This window comes from Leptosomus discolor, chromosome 7, assembly GCF_034619465.1.
Source record: "Leptosomus discolor isolate bLepDis1 chromosome 7, bLepDis1.hap2, whole genome shotgun sequence".
In the NCBI taxonomy this organism is placed as follows: domain Eukaryota; kingdom Metazoa; phylum Chordata; class Aves; order Leptosomiformes; family Leptosomidae; genus Leptosomus; species Leptosomus discolor.
The window spans coordinates 44,613,158-44,635,198 of record NC_141397.1 but is presented as its reverse complement, the minus strand read 5'-3'; the positions used below and the strand labels follow the sequence as shown (position 1 = coordinate 44,635,198).

At 37.3% G+C, this 22,041-nt stretch overlaps 1 protein-coding gene across 2 annotated transcripts in view; it reads right to left on the bottom strand.

Moving 5' to 3' along the window:
• Nucleotides 1-22,041, bottom strand: part of PXYLP1 (2-phosphoxylose phosphatase 1) — a 38,998-nt gene that overhangs the window by 3,195 nt on the left and 13,762 nt on the right. Inside the window, exons 1-4 of one of the 2 annotated variants that reach the window (XM_086468198.1) lie at nucleotides 17,811-17,904; nucleotides 12,257-12,418; nucleotides 11,020-11,146; nucleotides 500-639 (exon numbers count right to left, since the gene is read on the bottom strand). In XM_086468198.1, the coding sequence (XP_086324324.1) occupies nucleotides 500-639; nucleotides 11,020-11,146; nucleotides 12,257-12,418; nucleotides 17,811-17,904 (523 nt within the window). Of the gene's footprint in view, nucleotides 1-499; nucleotides 640-11,019; nucleotides 11,147-12,256; nucleotides 12,419-17,810; nucleotides 17,905-22,041 lie in introns of those variants that run through there. The other variant, XM_086468199.1, reaches the window with a different exon arrangement.

The window sequence follows — 22,041 nt, the reverse complement described above, 5'->3', positions numbered from 1 at the left end:
AAGCCTCAAATGTGTCTGTTACATCTGAATCTCTTGGCAGGGGGGGACATTAGTTAATCACAGGTAAAAACTGGCAACTAGGCATTCTTTAGTTCCAGGGCCATTCTGAATTACAAACCAATCAGTAATAGGTACCAGATCTTCCTCATGAGGGATTGAGCAATGCCATTTTTCATAAGGGTGACAAAGCAATTTTGTGGTGTGGAGCAACATCAAGGAGAGGTGCTCTGACTTGTTACAAACGAAGTCAAAAGAGATGCCAAGCATGGTCAATCGGTAACAGAATTGGCGAGCATGGTTTCTAGAACTGTTACCATTTTTATGACAGAGAGTCTAATATTTTATTCATATCCCAGGATAACCTAGGCTATGACCAACATTATAAGCTTCCCATAAAAAAAAGCATTTATTTCAATATAAAGAAAAACAGAAGAACCCTTTTCATGCAGACTGTATTTGATAGAGCAGAAGAAAAAGTAAAGCTGCCATGGAAACTTACCTGTCTGTGTAAGCTCTCCCATTTCACACACAGAATGACTCGGGTAGCGAGGCAGGCTGCTTAGGGAACCATCCATTTGGGCTGCAGACCCTTTGGACATATGTTTAATGAAAGCTTGAAGCTGAGGATGAGAAGGTTTCCTAGAGAGGTAAACCAAAATGTGAAAACTTCCACAAGCATACTGTGAAAACTACTTGAGAAAGTCAAGTATTCTAAGTATGTCAGCTCAGAAATGTCATGGTGTGAGGTTATTTCCCACTGAGGCAACATCTGCTCTTACTAAGGACTTTTGCATACGCAAAAAAAAAAAAATATCTAACTAATCACTAACTACCAAACAGCTACAGGGAAACTGATGTCTTGTCATGTTAAAATTATGATACCTTTCGGTAAGTAATTTGGAAAGATTTTTGGGTTGGGTTTCTTTGGGGTTTGGGTTTTGGTTGTGGGTTTTGGTTTTTTTTTTTTTGAACAGTCACTAATACTGTTGTGAATTTTGAAAAAAAAATCCTTACCAAAAAAAATACTCTATCCAGTTTCTGAAGCACCATTGCACTTTAACACCACAGCCAAAGGGATTAACAATCTAAAGGGGTTCAAATAACAAGTAATTTAAGCAGACGATCTTGAAGGAATTCTCAAGTTTTGTAATGTACAACGCTGACTACAATCTCAGCCTTTATTTCTAATTACTTCAGGCTTCAAATCAAACAGCACATGTAGCCTCAACTAAGTGGTACCCAGAAAGTAGTATCCAGTGGCTCCATTAAAATTGGAAGTAATTTTTTGGGGTATTGTACTACCACCCAGGAAGAAAGAGTCCGACACTGCTGCACACTTAAACAGACAAGATACCCCCACTACGCAAGTAATGAATACAACTGGAAAAGAGATGCACACAAAAAAGTCTGGGTTAACTCACTGAAACAGAATTCAAGTCAGTGAAAGAATGCTTAGATCTCCCAAGCTGTTCTGCAAATTTCAAATACACTATAGACTCATTTCGCTGTTGCACTGCTGTGCCGAATACTACACACACAAAAAAGTCCACAAACAACGTAATCAAAAGGGATTTAAACCTTTCAAAATAAAAATCTGCGAACACACTTCTACAACAGAAATACATTACATAAGTAGGGATTTCTTTGTTAAATGCCAACGTTCAACAAATGTCACACAGTCACCTCTCTACTTTTGTGCAGAACTAAACTGGAAACTGTTTGGCAACTCAACTCTGCCCCAGATGGTTCTCATTTTAATAGGATTTTCAGCCTGAATATGGTAAATATTTTTTTTTATGTTGCTCACAAAAAAAAAAAAAAATCCACCCAAAACAACACATGCATAAAGACGACAAATTTGGTCAGAAAACTTTTAGAGAAGTTTGAGTTTTGTGGGTTTTGTTCATATTTACACTTTGCTAGAATGATAAACTGTTTTGATACACAAGCAGGTCTAAAAACCCAACTTCCAGAGCTGCAGGAACCACAAAAGGGAGCGACAACACTGCTGAAGTATGAACAAGTGTCTGAAATCAAAGTTTACTAGGACAGACATTCATGCTTACATAGAAGAGCCAAATGGGAAACCAAATGAGAAAGCACCTCTTGCAGAGCTGTGCTCACAGCATGCATATACAGGAGGTCTCATAAGAACCAGTGCCTCAATCAACAGGAAGGTAGCTCATTGTCATATCATTTTAACAAACTTGAATTTTCCAGTATTTAAATTACCTTCAGAAAAAAAAATCTTGAGAAAAATCTTACGATAAATTATGATACAACCATCAGTAAGAAAAAAATGCAAAATGAGACAAAAAGCAAAATGAGAGAAAAATATCAAAATATTTTTTTCATTTTTACTTCAAATTGAAAGGAAAACCAGCCAATTCAAGACATTCTAAATCCATAGCTGCGTCTGTATATTACAATTTTAACAATGCAAATGAAGATTAATATTTGAGAAACAGAGGTACATAAAAAAGGCTTTGTTCCTTTCCAAAGCAGTGGAGGCTTTCTGTTGTACTAAGCACAAATTGGGAAGCTTAATCCAGCTCCAGCTTTGAATTTCAAACAGAACTTTTTGTACATTTCACTATTTTCACAGCCCAGCAGTGCAATCTAAAAACGGAACTGTTGAGAAAATTAAATCCATATGCAAATACTTTCTAAGCTTATTAGACATAGCAGTCTGAACTACTAATTTTCTAAACTTTGCACTTTGAAAAAACACCTCTAAACATGAATAAAGTGTCAATCATAAATTTCCTTAAACCCTGTTTACTTAATTAGCAAGTTCTGAAAATACATGTGCAAGAAAACTAGAAGAACTGCATTACCCATTCTGCTTTTTTTGCTGCTTTGCTTACAAAACCCTGAATCCTAATGGAATCAAGCCTGTACTGATAAAACTGTCAGCAATCACTTGTGGGAAGGAAGAAAGGAAAGAAGAAGGAAAAGTATTTGCCAGTGCTTTGCAAAAAGATTTATCTAAAAAATGGCAGGCAAGACAAACTAACAACAGAGATAAAATAATAAATGTACGATAATTGCTAAAATCATATTCCAATGTATTAATATAGTTTTTCATATAAATATGTAGATGCAAGTTACCTCAGTTTGGATTACGTTATTTTTAAAGCAAGCACAAGTTAATAAGCACATGCTTTCAGAAGTGAATTATGAAATATGACTGTTAGGCATATTCCTGAATGTGAATTCAAAGCTTACTACTTGTTAAACCTATTCCAGGGTAAGAAAAAAAGAAATAAAAATCAAACAATAGAAGTAACAGCCATTCTGCCTGAAGGGACAGACATCTTGGGCTACAATACACTTCTATCCTAATGTAATCCTCACGTATGTAACCAATTTCTGAACATACCAGCAATTCTCCTGATTAACCCTGTACAACTGAGCAAACAAAAACTTGTTTTTCTCAACAGCAAAACTTAGAGCACCACACAGGCTTAACATCAGTTAACAAACGATTCCGCCTCCCTGCCCCAAGATTTCGTTGTTATTTAGAATATGAATCCTCCTGTTGAACTGGCCAATTTACAGATGCCGCAGGAGATGGAGTATCCAGGCAACACAGCTAAGACTGCTGGGACTGTATGAGCAGGAAGCAAAGAAAATTACTCAGCTGTATAGTTGAAAAGATCGAAATATCCTTAAAATTTTATTATATATTATAAAAGTAACAAGAAATTAAAAATGGGCTAAAGAGATATCCTTCTGTAATTTGCTGGACATTACAAAAGTAAACTACCACATCTTGGAAATATATTAATACAACAAATATTTCAAATTAAGCCAGAACATGGAATGGCTTTTCACATAACACCACTAATAATAGCCATACTTTTTCCTAATTTTGAACATTTGTTTCCCATTTTTAATGTCTGTTAATTTGCCTTTTAATGATTTTATTTTTGTAAAATAAAAGAAATTTTATCTGTAACAAAACTGAGGATGCTTCTTTTCCCTCAAATAATGAATTCAGCTTATCGTTTTGATATTGGGATAATAGATCCCAGATTTAATAGTGTAATTTTCATGCGCCAGGATTAAAATGGACCAACATTTAAATTCTTATTCAACATTTAACTACTTTATCTGTAAAGGTCTTAAAAAGCTTTAATACTGAAATGTCATCTCTTTATTGCTACACTGTAACTGTGTACATGGAAAAAATCATATTGTGCAACTATTTGAACTACATGCATATTTCTGCCAGAAACTGAGCTGAATTTAATTCAATAAAAATGTCTTTCTTCCTTGAGGAGTTTAGATACAAAAATATAGAGGTTTAGGGTTTTTTTTTTATTTTATGAGAAGCAAACACTAACTTGCTAGTTGTTCTGAATTAGCACAGCAAAGTGAGATATATAGTACCAGAGTGAAGAGTGAGCACACGCACATGACACCTCAGAAAATCTGCCGATAGATTTCGGATGGTTCAGCTATAACAGAACAAAATGCTGTGTCAGAAACATCCATGAAAATACATGTCTTGCATCTATTGTATTTCATACCCTTGCACATCTATAACTCATGCAGCTCAACATATTACACAGTAAAGCCTCAAATCTTGCACAGCAGCGCAGAAACTTTGTTATAGGACATTTTTGCACCCCACCCCCATGAAACAAACTGAATTCAAGAATTCAGGGTCAGTATTTAGGAACTGCTACGGGAGAGAGTGGGGCTTTCTGCCCCTGGAATAAAGTGACGCACAGACTTTTAAAAAAAAAAAAAAAAGAATCGGAGCATGAAGACCAACCACTGCTAGACTTGATAGTTAATTCACAGAGCAAGAAGAAAATCATCTTTGATTTCTCAGGAACATATTGCTATTGATTTATCTTGTGTACTTGTGAAACATTTTCTTCCCTAGTGATCCTTGTGAGCAGAAACTGTTTTCATTAAAGAATTAAAACATAAATAGAAATCAGATGTAGAGCAGAGTTTTGCTCCTCCTTTAGACCTAAACTGCAAATAATACCCAACGAGGTCAATTGTGGTAAAAATTCCCCACCCCTCAATCCTTATGTTTATTAATTTTAGGATTACTTTTGATCAAAATTAATTCCTTGACAGGAACAGCCTAAGATTCCTTCAATATTCTCTCCTAGCAAAGCCACAGCCACTGAACTATTGCCTTATTTCTATGTATACTGTAAAATGAAGTACAGTGTAAGCCTCGTTTCTTCAACAAACCCCTGATGGTCACCAAACCACAGCATTCAGTGTGTCATCTGACTCATTAAACTGAATATTCTTTTGAAACACCTACAAATTTGAGACTACATATCTATAAAAATGGCAAAGGTAATCTAATTAAGATGAAGTACAAAATTTAAGAAACAGATGTGGAAAGACATTATCTCGACAAGACTACATGCAACTGTGATTTAATAATTTACGTACTCATAAAAATTCAAAAGTGGCATAAATAACCTACCTTCACTAATATATCAGATGCTACAGACAAGAAAATATGTTGGTCAAGGTTATGATTAAAAGAGAAACTGTAATCGAAGAGATACTTGAATTCTTGAGATCAATTACAAAGAGTCATTTATTTTTAAAAAGTAGAAAACTAACAGCAGATTACGAATGCTTTGCAGAATTAAGGATAGGTAAACTTTTTATCCATCTTAACTCTGTAACTGCACAGTGCCGTCCTCTCACAGCACTATAGAGTTCTGCAGGACATCTGTTTGCCCAAGGAAAGATCTTGGGGAGTTGGGCACTGACACAAATGAGTTACTGATTTTTTTTTTTCCTCCCCAAACAGCATTTATCTATGTAAATATCACAGTCAGTAAATGCAGAATTTACAAAAGCCAAGAGGACCAAACTTCTCACAAGGAGCTGCAGAATCCTCAGCGCGTCACTCGCTGAGTAAATGTGACCACGTCAGGTACACACCAAGCTTCTGACAAATGAATATATTTTTGTAATCATATCATACCAGATTTTCTCTAGCTGTACCAAAAGCAAGTTCCTTTTCTCTCTACTTAAAATACAAAACACGATTTTATAGCTTCAAACAAAAATGTTTTTTCTGTGTAGTTCAAGTAGACAAAAAAGTGTTAGACCAAAGGACTATACTGTTCCCTTTGCAGAAGGCAAAGGAATGGGAAGAGCCACTAAAAACAATAGATTATTGCAGTCTGCAAAAGGGACCCTTAAGACAGCATTCATACTGTTGGGCCTTATTTATTGAAAAAGGTCTTGCAGCTTTTACATTTCTATAACAAATTCTATAGAGACACAGCCTACTTCACTGCTCTTCTGAGCCTTTAGGGTAGTCAGAAGAGGCCTCAGGAGACTGTTCGTCACCCAATTCTGGTCTGGATCATGCTTTGAGCTCGCTCCAAGACAAATCCACCGCTCCTTTATCTCACAGTATGATACTTGCCTCTCCCACACTTTTCTCTCATTTTTCTAGCAGTTTCAAGACATGTGCATATTGAACCTAAAATTCAAATATTTGTTACTAAGCTTCTTATGATTAACATCAACACTTCTCGAAACACCTTAAAGCATATGCTAATTAACTCAGCATACTATCAAATTATAGCAGTCTTCTGAAATCATTTTAGCATCTTCCAAAAAGTACTACTTCTCTACCTCACATGCAAACTCAATGAAGAAACATCATGTATTTTTTTCACTTTTGACACTATAAATACAAGATAGAAAGGGAAAAAAGTGCAAGATTAATTCCCCCATAAGCAAACACTACAAGGAAAGGATTTTTGCAACACCATTCAATTAATTTTCTTGAGGAAAAAAGTATATATTATTCAACTCCCTTTGGAAATTTGCTACCAGAACAATGAAAATAATAATATTAATTGAAGTTTTAGATGGAATAAATCTCCAAAACATTTAATCCATTTGCTTATATTCATTCCACACTTAATGTCACAATCCGTAATTCACAAAGCCAAAGCATGACCTCAAGGCTATTTTGCATATCCATTAGATGTCCACGGGGCTGTAGCATAATCTGCTTAATTAATGAATTCCATCAGCTGAACGCCAAGTCAAATAAAGAACAGACTGAATATAAGCAGCATACTTATCTGAAACTAAAGTCCAGAAAGCTTAAACAAGCCAGACCTTCAATCAGACATCTCAACTTAATTAGACAGCACCAAGAAACCTTCAGTTCAAAGGCAGCAATTATATACCTTGTAATACTCTCAATATAAATACATTTACAATCAAGCACCAAATTTACATCACAAAGGAATAAAGCCCAACAGTCAAATGCGGCAAATACCTTCCTGATGTTAAAGTAATAAATGTTTCATTCAAAACAATGGCAGAAACAGCAACAATTCTAGCTTTATTTGGAGAAGTCAGCTTTAACACATCTGGACAGAATGGTACAGATCCAACTCCTTTAATCTTTCTGCTACCCTTTCAAAGATGGCCAGGAGATGCTATTTTATATCAACTCTGTTCTCAAGGAGACAAGCTCTTTTTGGTTCTTCACTCATTTTTAGTGGCTGTGAATGGTAGTGGATACATCATCTATGCTTCATAAACCAGTAACAGCCAAAGGTATCTACATTGCTGGTCTCCCCACATCCTCACACTGCCCCCTTCACTGCTGGACTTGGTCATTCTGTTGGCAGTGTCAAAAGCTGCACTACTTCCTTGCCTTTTATGGATAGTCTTCCTGGCTCCAGGACCTTCGTTGTATTCCTTGCCTGAAGCTGAAGTGCAAATAGCTGTAAAAGCTTCACTGACAAATACAAAACTCATGTCTTGTGTGGCACTGTAATATTGAGAAATACAGGTACTCATCCAGTGTTGTCACTTGCAGTTAACATCTCTGCAATAAAAGTTCTCTCACGTACATTCTAATGTGACAGATACTGAGCAAGATCAGAACATCAGAGCCTTTAAGAAGTCCAAAAGGAATCTGGATCATATTTCTTTACTTAATATTTCACGCTGAAAATAATCTCACCCCTTAAAGGCAGATGATTAAAAATGCTATCATAGCTATTAGCAAATGATTCATTTTTCATCTTCTTAGAGAAATTAATTTCCCACTCAACTCTATGGGAGAGATATCTGGAGTTTGGTCTCCTGTCTGCAGTCTCAGGACTGCACAGCTGATTTCAGAAAGCCAGTTGGCTTGCAGCGGGCACAGAACACTGTTGGGGTTGGGCACCTCTAAAAGAATTCAAATCTCTCTTGGAGGGGGTTAGACAAGACCACTGAACGCCACTTCCTGACAAAACAGGCATTTTGTAGAAGTTGAAGTATGAATAAAGAAAAGCAGCAGCCAACATAATAGCAAAGGAAATGTTTGGGGTTTTTTAAAAAAACAAAAACAAAACAAACAAACAAAAAAAACAACCAACCCCCCCCCCAAAAAACCCAAAAAAACAAAACCAAAAAAACCCCCAAAAAAACACCCCAAAGAAAACCCCCCAACCCCCCCCAAAAAAACAAAAAAACCACACCAAGAAAACCCCCCCAAAAAACAAAAAAAACAAACACCCCCCCAAAAAAAAAAACAAAAAAACCAAAAAAAAACCCAAAAAAACCCACACCATACTACGTCAAAGGTCCCACATCACTGTCACTTCTGAAACTTGTTCAGTATAGTCAGAAAATCAGGTATTTTGGGTTGTGTTCACAGACAGGCATTCCAAAAGAGTAGTCTCTTTTCAAAAAAGGAGGATGTGGTTTTGCTCAATTTCTGATTTTGATGCTTGCACCAAGCAGCTAAGAAAGATGCAAGTACATATATACACTCTAAAACCAGTGAAATTAGAAGCTATTTGAATCTTCTAAATTCCAATGCCATCTTAGCTATAAAGAGCAGATTCCTTGTGTCAATTTTGCTTCCCATTTTACTCTTAAAAATATATACACACTTTTTGTATGTATACTTGTATATATTGTAGACAGAAGCGTATATGTGGAATATTGTATTTTTCCTCTGTTTAGATGTTCATACGAAATGCAGCAATAAGTTACTTTTCAATTACTCATGCCAGAATAGGACTACAACACTGACTGCAACTGAAGACAGCATTGCAAGCCTTCCAAATTTCAAGGCATGCACTAATAATACGGGCAATTTCTTTTATGCAGCCAGATTAAAAAAAAAAGCAACATATTTCAGCTTTCTTCAGAGGAAGATCCAATTTGCTGATCATTTTCTGCCAGCCTTGTGTCCACTACTGTACAAATCTAGTTAGCAAGCCTCTTTAATCACGCTTCCTATCACCTTTACAAGTATAAGATGAAGCTATATTTAATAATCAGTTTCAGGTATTCCTTCATATCACTTCAGCATATTTTAGCAACATTCCTACTGTGCAATATTACTACTGTGTTTGGGTTTTAATATACTCGAGTGAGAAACTGACACAGGACTAGATATGAAAATTGATTCATTTTTTCAAATGGAACTGCTGCAGACTAGCTAATCACAAACCTAGAAGTGCACCATAATCCATCTTCTCCTTCAGTGAGATTCTTTTGTTAAAAGCCCACTGAGGAAAAGCTGAAAGGACTGAGTATTTTGGACATAAAAGATAAAATCGTAAGTGCTACTGATGACAAGAAACTACTTAAATTTTAAGGAACACTGCCCATGAATCTATCAAAACAAGAGACATGCATTTGATATATCCAAGTCAGAAATGCACTTTCCACATGCCATTAACACTTTCAGCATGACAGAGTAAAACCAATTCTGAGTAATTCTACACCAGAAAAGGAAGAACATTATTTCTTTAAAGACAGAGGAGCTTCCATGCTATTCCAGAAAAAGGTATTTATGGTATATCTACAATGCTTTGTATACCTGTAGATCAGGAGACCTACTATGCCTCTTTTCCTGAGTAACATATGCAGGTACGCAAAGGAGATGCAGCCCCAGTCACTGAAATCTCCACACCTGATACTGCTGAGTGCTCAGCAGCATAAAAGGTGCAGATTTGCCTAGAGGTTTTGCTAACACATCAGAGAGTTTTTCTTTATATTTTTCTTTTAACTGTAGGAATTCAGTAGGTTGACTGGAAAGTCCTCAGTTGGAAAAAAATAGTACTACCACAGATCCTACTTAAAAGGAGAAGAACCACATGTAATCAAGCAAGCCAAGGCAAAGGTTGGTGATTTACAACATCACTGTTTATTTCTACTGCTCTACACTGTACCTTATCTTAATCAGTGAGTAAACTCTAAACAAGAAAGAAAGGATCTTTCATAAGGAAGAGAAGCAATTCAGACCGTATCTACAGCTCAAACTGGTTCAGGAACGAATGCAAGCATCAGCAAGCTACAAAGACATGATGTTAGATAGAAGGACACTATACTGAAACAGAAATGTAAATGATGTCTTAACGGCAGTCAGGCATAAATAACTTATGTGTGACACTTTTAAACAGCGATTGGTAACTACAGGAAAAGGGTAGTTTTCAAGTAGCAAACAGTGCACTCTAACTTCTATTTTAATAGTAAAATGTACAACGCCCTTTTTTTTTTCCTGAAATTTGACACAAATCATTAACCTAAGAGAACTCTGATAACCTGTATTTCTGAGAAAGTCAAAGAAAAAAGTAATAATATAAAACACAAGTCTCAATTTTCCCATGGTAGTGATGAACTGAGACCTTTTTGCATTCACACAAAAGGAAGCATGCTTAGCTGAAATGGAAGAGATTCTCACATTTTGAAGATGTGTAGAAGCTTATCTGAGAGGAATGGAAACCTAAATATTCGATGAAATAGCTTTTGCTTTTTAAAGAAATACCAAGATTTTCTTCTGGTCTGAACCGGCAACAGGTAATGGTTTCTGTTTCAAAGCAAACAATGTACACCACTGATACAGGGTTTTTTTTTAAATCCACGACAGGACACAAAGATCAGAAGTCACGATGTCCTTCAAAGCTGCACGAATTGTTTCCTGAAGAGGAACAAAATAATCATCAAACAAAATATGCACTTAGTAATGATAAAAGCCAAGAATTTTACCTGCTAGGCAGCAATATACAGTCAATGTCAGGTCTCTTTGTCTTGGGAATGGCATATAGTGGATACCTATCACCATGTCTAATCAACACTTGGACTGACACTAGCTTAAAATAATGAGGTGCATGACCTAAGGTGAAGAAAAAAAAAAAAAAAAAGTAAAAAGTTAAATAAATGTTACCTAAATCTTTCTCCAGTACCTGTTTTCTTTAAGAAGAAAAGCAGGTATAATTAGCTTGATAGCTTTGGTATGGCAATGAAAGAAAACCCCCGTAAGAAACGGTAACTTCTCTTCCCAAGAAAGATTTCACTTGAAATTGCAAGACAACTTATACAAGACTCAAGTTCTTAGCACATTCTCCATAGTAAATCTCAAGTCCAACAACCATACAATACATTATTCAAGCACTGAACTCTGCCAACATGATAAGGTTACCCCACTTTTATGATGCCTCTCTTCCAGACTTTGTCATAATGACGGATTTTGAAGCATGCCTAATTCGGAGCTTTTTGATAGACTAGTTTGTAATTTATTTTATATGCATTAGTGGGATATGCTAATGAGGGAATTCATTCAGACTAACTTGCAGCTACAGCCGCTACAGGGTGAAAAACTTGCATAGCTGACTATGTCTAATGGTTTGGAGTTCCAAAATTAATTACTTCTGGGATTTTTTTTCAGAATTCCAAGTCAACTCTTTGCAATGCAGGTCACTTATAATAAGAATTGCAATTCAAATATTAAATATCTATCTCTCTCTCACCCTTTTCAATTTTAGGCCTCCAGTTGGCCACTGACTGGAAACAGAACCGCTTCCAAAAAACCAAGACAACAGAGAGGATACAAAGGGAAGGAAAGAAGAACAGCTTATTTTGAATTATTTGTGCCAGGGGAGGTTTAGACAGCACATTAGGAAAAATTCTTCACCAAAAGGGTTGTCACGCTGCCCAGGGAAGTGGTTGAGTCACCACACTTGGAGGTATTTAACAGACACAGACGTGGCACTTAGGGACATGGTGCAGTGGTGGGCTTGGCAGTGTTTGGTTTACAGTTGGAGTCAATGTTCTTAAAGGTCTTTTCCAACCTAAATGATTTTGTGATTATATAATTCAGCAACCAGCTGGCACTTGCTGTACCTTCTCCAAGCACCAAAGAACTGACAATGCACAAAGTTATTGTTTCCAATGACATCACATAGAAACAAGCAACTAAACAATGGTTTGCACTCCCAAAGCTTACCTTCCATGTTGCGTTCAGCAATGGTGGGAATATTGCAGTAAACATGAGCTTCATAAACAGGATCTATTGCAGGAGGCTCAGTCAGCAAATCAGGCATTATTCTCTTTCGGCTCTTAGGATTTAACCCATCTTCCCTGATGGGGTTTACTGGGATTAAATGCACTAAAAGATACAAAACATACACCATATACCTTTAGGAGGGTTTAAGGACATATAAGACTGGCTTTTTTTTTTTTAAATAATTATGCACAAAGACTATGGTTGCCATTAAAGGCTGCCACTCTACAGTATAGATCTTTGTTGTGAATTTTTCATGATTTACATAGTCAAAAAGCCAAGCCCAGAGAGATTTTTAGCAAAGTCAATGCTTGGCTAAGGCTGCAGAAATAAATCTGGATGTAGAACAACTCTGCCTTTCACATTGTTCTTGAAGTTGCTTTTCCTGCCAGTCTCTCATGAAGCTCTAAGTGCATGAATAAGAAGAAAAGGGCCACAACAGGCCAAGTTGTGTCTCATAATTTTAACTTAAAAGCTGATGTCAAAGGAAATCAGCAAAAGACACAGCACAGTTATGATGATGGTACTACAAACCACTAGGAAAACAAAGTAATCAAGATTGAAGGGGCTGGATTGTCCATCATTTTCTTTACTAATCCCCACCTTTACATGGGTACCTTGCCAGCCTTAAATAGTGACTTATCTAAAGAAAACACACAGAAAATAATCGATTTGTTGAAATCTAACAGACTACCACAAAAAATATTAAATACAAAGAAATGCAGTTAATGCTTACACACAGCAGGGAAATTAACAGAAATACCACCACTAAGTCTTCTGACATGTAGAAGCATGCTGAAGCACATCTGAATTTAAGGCCAAAGTCGTATTGACAATGTCTCTTTACCTTGTCCTCATGTGAAGGCACTAGTTAATTTATGAGCCTTACAAGACTATATTTGTAATAAGAAATGCCCACTTTCTTTTCTTCTATTAGTATTTTCTGGTATTTGAACAGGGGAGGATTTAAAGGTGAAAACGAGGAGGAAAATTGTTCATATTATTACCACTATTAGTGGAAAAATTTCTGTAGTGAGAGGAAAAAAAGAAAAAAAGAGAAATATAAAAAAGACAAGACAATGAATTTCAAAGCAGAATTCTACTAAATCTTCTGTGTCAGTTTCTCAGTTGCATCTTCACTCCCAGTCCTAATTTTAGAAGTGAATTTGTTCCACAATAGAGTTGTGTGGACAAAGAAAATCAACAAAGACAGCAAACCAAAGTGAAACACAAAGATTTTAAGAGCGCGTAGCTGTTAATATAACACAGACTCTTCATTCTTATACTATAATATACTAAATATTTTTATGTGGTTTCTCTTTGCCTGCCAAAACTGAAAGGCAAGCATTTTTCATACCCTTGCTAGCCCTTGCTAGTGCTGTTGACATGGCTAATACCTGCAAAGTGCAGTGACTTTAAACTTTTCCTTAAGCTGTTTCAGATTTTGCATACTACTGCCCACAAGACTGTGCTTGGCAAGAATATTAAACTGTAATTTTGCCTTTGACCACTTAAACTGCAGAGCTCAGCTGCCATTCCAGCATTTATTTATCAGATTCAGTTCCTTCCATGATAAAACTCACATTATTGTGAGACATTGCAAACCACTGACCAAGAAACTCTAGCAGTAACAGAGAGTGCCTTGGCAATGTCTGTCAGAGGTTGATAACTGGCTTGAAGGCAGCTTGCAGCTACTTTGTGTTTAGTGTATAAATCCCAAACCTAAGAATGTGCTACAACAGTTGCTGGACTCAAACAGCACTACAAGACAGTAGTTGCCTAAAGAGTATAAATGGGGAATTAGAGCAGTTATGTTACAGTGGTCAAGTTTCCTAGCCAGAAAAGGTTAGGAACAACAACTCTCAGCTTTCTGTTAACTATTTTCTCTAGAGCAACCCACAACACTGCTACTGCTCACTTAATGTCACAAAAAACACACACAGTTGGTTTAAGTACTCCAGGAGGTAACGTAACCCAATTCCGCTTTGACCCATGGGTGTTTCATAAGACAGGGGAAACCATACCCCAATAGCAACAGCTATGAACTCTGGTGCTAAAATTTGGTTGGGAGATTTAAAAGCAAAATAAATAACCTAATTTTTTATCTAAGGCAGTTTCATCTGAACAGATCACATTTTTGCACTGAGACTATTCTTACAACTACAGCAATCAACAGATTCATATGTTATCTTATTAAGATCAAGTGCCTCCCATTCATGGGGCCAAATTTGTTTGCAGATAGCAAGTCTCACTTCTAATCAAACTAGTTGAATAAATACTTCAACACTGCCAGATAAATTTAAGAACAAGGAAAAGCACTAAATCTTAAAGAGAATGAACTAGTCTATTTAAAATAATAGAATAAAAAGCCACTGACAGAACACCCTTCAAGGATACTCTTAACTCAACATTGCAGTTATGGGCTCAATTTAAGACTATCTTGTGGACTGGAAATGGACCCAGAGATTAGGAATAACAACAGTTCATGTCATTAATTTACAAAAAATAAAGTTTATTAAAAACTATCCTATTCTAAATGCTGCTGCTAACCCCATTTATTAATTATTTAGTAACACCTAGTAAACATTGCCCTTACTGTATAGTGAATAAGATCGATTGATATCAGTGAAAAGGGGACACAGCATTTTCCCACTAAACTACTATCACCCTGTCCATGTCCAAGTATCTCAAACAGTATCTGGGCTAAAGGAGCTTCTAACTTTGAATCAACTGGGGCATAACCATGTTGTCTGGATTTCTGAACATATTTGAGCAACCCGATCTAGTAAAAAATGTCCCTGCCCATGGCAGAATTGGACTAGATGATCTTTAAAAGGTCCCTTCCAACATAAACCATTCTATGACTTCATTTAAATGATTCAAATTGTTCGTAGGTTAGAAAAGAAAATTGTCAAGAAGGTCAAAAAACTCCAGTCACCTAAACAAGCACTGTCATAACAAGAAGTATTTATTTTTAGCACACTTGAAATAACACATATTGGGGGGAGAAAAAAAAAGTAACAAAATCAACCAAACTACCTATGCAAATACCTGGGTCTTCTATTTTAACTATGTTAAATAGAAAAAGAAAAAAAAAAAAGTATGGTCTGGGCACCAGTCTAGGCAGTATACTGGAAATTTCCACTGAACGTATACACATAAAAACAGCAAGTATTTCAGAAGGTGAGTGAAACAAGACCAAGGAGAGATGAATTCCAGCTGGAAAGCTGCCTTCTGTTTGCTCAGCCTTATCAGCATGGTGACCCTGAAGAGCCCACTCAGCATGGCTGGTCCTCCTCTCCCCTTGTTAAAGCTCCTCACAAGCTCTAACAATCCTGTGGTTTCGGTGCTTTGGGATGAGGACCCCAAGTAATACAGCCCCTATTCATACTTCTGCCTGGTCCAAACAATGACAGGGGTATTTTCCATACCAACAGCTAAAGTCTCAGTTGTCTCTTGATTGTTTTCCCATCTTCTGTCATTCCTTGGATGTTGTTAGTGCCTCCCTCCCTTTTCATTTCCAGTATGTGGGCTTCATGCTCCCTTGCTGTCTTTATTTACCCTGCTTCCTAGCTGTCGAGTACTTCTTTGCACACCTCATCCTTTCCGGCTCTCTACTGCACAGAAGGCTCAATTTGTTCCTCCATTTTGGTACCCCTTATACCACCTACAACAGTTATTCAAAGCTCTTTGAAGAGCTGATGTTCCCTCTGTATCTGAGTATTTAATTTCTGAAAGTCCTCCTCTGCAGTGTCAATCCCACCTCTGTCTCCCAAGTGAGGTTTCTGGTCCATATCTAACCAGCAAAGCTGCAAATAGTACTGGACTGACACAGCTGAGGGCAGGGGGGAAGTCCCTCATATGGAGTTGAAATTCATCTTTTTTCCAAACTCTGTTCTGCTCTTTCAGCTATAAGTCAGCATAAGATCAGAACTCTATTATGTAGTTTTCACACTACTTTTTACAGCTTAGCACTATTTTATATGACTTGTTCTATTAGTTCACAGTAACACGCACTTGCCCAAAACAGAAGTCTGCCAGTGTGTACATCGTCATACTTAAATCTTTGATTAAGGGAGTTTTTGAACACGATTTTCACACTGCTGTGCCTTTCAAAACTTTTACTATGACAGGAATACAACAATGTAAACCAGAAACAAAACAGATTATTTTGATGTGCATTTACCACAGCCAGGGCAATTAATAAAAAATATCGGGGAAAAAAAAAAAAAAAATATAGGGTGATCTAACTGGAAACTTTGCCAACACTGAGACTATGAAGAACATGTACATGTTATTACAGAGGTAGTTTGACAACAACAAGGGAAAGAAAATGTATTTTATTTCCCAATATTCATAAATTTATTTTTAAAACTAAAGAAACTACATAGAAACTACTTCAAAACATTACTTTTGAAAAAGTTTTGTTGTTTCTATAAGACACTTACTTTTTTCCTAGATATCTTCCAGAAACAATAAAAAGAGAGACATCTCACAGTGCAACTCTGCTTGATGTCCTACCAAGTCAAAATTGTTTGAAACATGAAGTAAAACTAAACACATGGGCTGGTAACAGACAAAAGTAAGACCTGATTAAACAGTCAAACAGCAGGGGCTGTGAGAGACAAAGGGGCACTGGGCACATGGTAGAATAGCTAAACACTGCTGCAGAATCACTCCTTCAAGAATTGTTGTAGCTCCAAACTGAGATACAATTATTTAAGTCAACAAAATTCGAAGGCGATAAAATCCAAACTCTTGATACTAAGTTTAATTAACCAAAAAACCTCCCATAATTTTTATTTTAAATTTAACCACAGAATCTGAAGACCAAACTTTAAAATTAAGTTAAGTTTGACTAAGAAATGTCTTTATTAACAAAATGTCATCTGAAATATTACAATGCATGGTTTTATTCTCAGTGTGCACTAAATATGACTTATTTAAAGAGCAAGAAGCTAATTTGTCTGACTTCCATACCCCTCATCAGTTCCTGAATGCCACAAAATATACCAAAAAAGATAACTACTAGACAAGTAGTTTCTAAGCAAGAGAGACAAACATTCAGAAGTGCTTTCAGTATAATGATTGTAACAATTACTACATAGCAACTAATCCCCTCTGGAAGAATGCCAAGTTTATCAAATCAACTACTGTACTCAGAAGCCCAAGCAGGGAGCCAGTCTGATATGAATTAGTGCTATAAAACTGACCTGAGTTTAACAGAATTCAGGGTGGGGGGCGGGGGGCCGGGAACGGGAACGGGATGACACCACACAACACACAAAACAAAACAAAAAACCAACAACCCACACAAAGCAAAGCAAAGCAAAGTGCAGTTCATGTAGAAGAAACACCAACTTAAATGCTGACTCACTCCGCTACCAGTTTCTCTCCCTCCTGCAGTTCCCTTCTTCTCTCCCACCTCCAGAAACAAAAAGGTATCACCACCTTTTACCAAGAAGAAACAGATTTATCCGTGAAAAAAAAAATTTACCTAAAACCAGAAAGATAGGCAATAGAACCGTTTTCCATTTCTGTTTTCCCCTGAAGCGCCAACCAGCCTGAGAAGCAGCAGCACAAGTAGCCATGTTAGTCTCAATTTCTGACTAAACAGAGACCTGAAGTTTTCACCTTTTATAAAACAGAAGCTTCTTTCAGCCCTATGCAAACATGCTATTTAAAACAGTCACATGGCAATGAAGCCACACAGCAGAAATGCAAAAAAACCAAACCAAACACCAACCCCACTTGTAGGTAACCTTACACTAATGGGTAAAGAAAAGCAAATGTGCATGTCAGGGAGCACAAAAGTTATTTATCCCTCTTCCACCTTTCCCCCACTCTCCCTTTTCTGCTCCTAGCAGGGCACCAACAAGGCTGCCTAGCACAGAGGAGAACACCCAGACTTCTGAAATTCTGATGATGGAACACAGCCCTCTCTTCTAGTCGCACTCTCTCTGGAAAAAAAATGGAAGCTAGAAAAGGAGAAGTGTAGGGAAGAACAACCAGAAAGAGGCAGAAATGCTTCAGAACTGAGATGGGGGGAAAAGGTGAAGATATGTGCAGCAAGACAAACAATCTGGAAAAAGTAGATAAGGTGCACGTAGGCTGAAGAGCATGTAGTGCAACACCGAAGGTACTCGCTGCCAGTTTGGAAGCGAAGCAGCCTGGACACAGTGCTGCAAGAGCTCTGACGTCCTGCCACCCCAGGATTGATCCCTGCTATGATCTGCTCACCTGAGGAGCACATCCCTAGGATCACACTTAGAGCTCTGCTTTGTATTACAAATACACATTTGGACATCAATGAAGTTCAGGCATGCCTGTATGACACACAGTTCACCTTTCTCATTTTATTCTACTGTACAGCTAAATAAAGGCTTGGCCAATCTCAAAGGTAAGATCTGTAGTAACAGTGAGGACCTTCATTCATAATGCACAACGCAACAGTCACTGATGTGCTGTATTTGAATGCTCAGTAATCACACAAACCAGAATGGCTTATTAGCCTCACACTGGTCAAACTATCAAGTACTATCAAGAAAAACAACCATAAAAATCTTTAAAAAGATTTTCAATATGAAAAGCCTGAGAACATAAAATTCTAATATTCAGATTTTATCTTTATATAAAATATAAATGGAGCTACTAAACTTCTTCATAAGTTTGTCTTCAATTTTCACTATATTAATCTATTAAGAATGTGCAGTTTAATTAAACAAAAACCCTCTAGTAATTTTTATTTTAAATCAAACCACTTGCCCCACAGAACCTGATGACAAATTTTATATTTATATAAAATCTGTTCACAGTGAACTTATGAAGAAGTAACAGTCCTCAGTATCTCTGCAGTCTCTAACCCTGAATCATCCACATCTGAACTTACTTCTTTCACCACATCCCTGCTTCCCCTAGCATTTGCCCTTCCATTTTCTGCACTTGTACTGTGTCTCCTGCCTATTCAGGAGGAAGCGGAGCAGGGAGTCCCTGAAGCACAGGTGATTCTCCACAGACAGCTCCCTAGGCAACTGCTGACATTTCTGCTGTAGAGCAGGCTCCAAGCTTCAAGGTTTTCTTCCCATAGTGCTGCTAACTTCTCCAAGCACCACTCCAAAGAAAAAAAGTGAAGGGAGGTAGGTAAAGGAAAGAAGAACAGTGGGGGACTGAGGGGGACACACACCTAAATTTAACCTAGAATAGCAACAACAAAAAGGTCTGCCTCGACAAATCCCTGACAAACTACAAGAGGTTCCTTGGAGCGTAATTTCTCCACAATACTTCAATTTAACAATAGTATGTTTCAAGTTCACATCGTACAGCTTTCAGATTGCAACTGTAGCTGGGACGCAGATATAAGCACTTCCCTTCTTGTATGCTTAAAAATGTTACCAAACCAAAAGGTCTGAAAATGGATAACCCAAAGTAAAAATTTGTCTACCTCATCACAGAAGTGGGCAGGAATCTCCAACCTCATGGCATCCACTGAGCAGTCAAATGGGAGCATTAAGTTACCATCATCAAGCTGACCGCTAGAAAACATCAGCCCAAGCCACATCTGCTGTCAATAAATGCTTAAAAGTAAAGGCATTTTCAGCTATCTTTCAAAAGACTGTCAGACATGGTTAGAGGAAAAATTGCAGCAGACAATTCAACTAACAAGACCCAGCTATACCAACTCACTACTTCTCAGCTCATAGTGTTTCATCCGCTCCATTTTCATTTGTAACCTGAGAAAAAATCACCTGCCCAAGGCTGAGAGGGACATATCCACTGGAAATAAGAAATTTAAAGAAATGCTACCTAAAGTTTTCTATTTTCCATTTTTTCTCCCTAATTCCTTAAGCTTTGATTAATTTTTTTTTGCAAAAACTAAAGACTTCACAATGGTCTCCTGCCATGCACAAGTTCAAATACAAGATAAGCTAAATTTTAGATGAACAATATGGAAGTCTATACATACGCCCTAGTATGAGCTTTCACAACACAGTCCCTTCTTTCTCCCTGGAACAATCATAGTATGATTGTAGCTGCAACTTGTAATTGCATCTTAACTTTCCTAATCAATATTGACATAATTTTACTGCATAAAATGCAACCAAAAACTTATTCTTCAGTCTAATGCTGAGTTTTCAGCCGCCTTAGTTTTCAGATCCGTAAAGTTTTCCACTGGAGATGCAAATCTCCCTATGGGCAATTGATAACTACTATAAAGGGGCTGCTTTGCTTTGCTGTTTTTCAGACTTGGACAGAAATAGCCAAATCCCTACCCCTTCCAGGAGTGGGTCAAGGCCTGTTTGCCTATTTTCTGGATCACAAGTTGAGAACGTCTTTAAAGCTTTTCCTCATCTTGAGGCACAGGTATTGACCCAGGGCCTTATTCCTTATCACACTCAGGGGAAAGACCACATTGCCTCGCCTGTGTATTCACGTTCAAAATAAACAGAACAACTACACATGACCACCATGCATGGCAGCTTTACCAGCTTTAAACAACTCACACTAGGATTTCTGAGAATAAGTTTCTTCCAGCTGCATCAGCTGCGTGCTTTGCTCATTTTTTACAGGGTCCCAATCTGACTTACATATGGAAAATAAATATGTTAAGAAAATCTTTTTTGCACCAAAGCACAACGTGGCAGGCCTTGTAGCGTTACGGTTTTGAAATCAAATTTATCAGACACATTAAGTTATACAATGACTGCTTGCATTTACTGAGTCCAGATGTGGCTCCGAAAAGAGCTTTATAGATTTGGGGTTCCTCCCCTCCCCCAATTGTTTTTCAATGGACAATTCAGAAGGGCATATCGCACTGCTTAAATAGCTTCCAGGATTTTCAGCTTGACAGCAATAACACAGCAACTCTAACTGCAAGTCCGAGCCTTTTCAAATTCTAGACAAGATACTCATTTCCCACTTCTCCTCCCAAAGTGCAAATTACTCTCTATATTTTATTCTGTTTTCCTACTACACTGAAACACTACATTGTTTAACATGGAAAAGATTTATTTTTCCATCAATTGCATGTACTCCTTTATTTAAAGTAAATATATATGCATAATAAAGCTTTTCCTTACCAAGGTCTCACTAACTACCTCACTCCTTGGCTCTCCAGTCGATTTGAAGGGGGTGGGGGAGGTTCCTACTAGACATCTAGACAAGCAGACAGATTTCCTGCTCTGTAAACACAAGAGACAATATGCAAAAAAAGCCCCACCACTGCTTATGATGAAGCAGTTACGTTGGTCCCTGCCCACCACAGGCTCATCAGGACTCACAAATGAGAAGCGTTACCTAAACTGCAGCACAATTCTATACATAAAGTCATTCCTATTGACGTATCTGCATAGCTGCCGCATCTCATCAGGCCGTGAGATGACTGACTATAGTCATATATACATACCAGCCCTGGAGGTATTTAAAAGACATGTAGATCTGCTGCTTAGTGAAACATCTTAGTGGTGGACTTGGCAGTGTGGGTTAACAGTTGGGACTGGATGATCTTAAAGGTCTTTTTTTCCAACCTAAACAATTCTGTGATCCTAAATCAGTGTCCTGAGGGACACTAAACAAGGATTAATTATCCAAATACTAAGCAGAGAGTTTTTATGGCCTGAAATAATGATTTTTATAAATACAGTAGATCCAGACATTGTTACTTATCTAACAAGATTCATGAGTACTCCAATTAGATCGTAAAGATCTGTCCTGCTTCTGTCTACAGAACT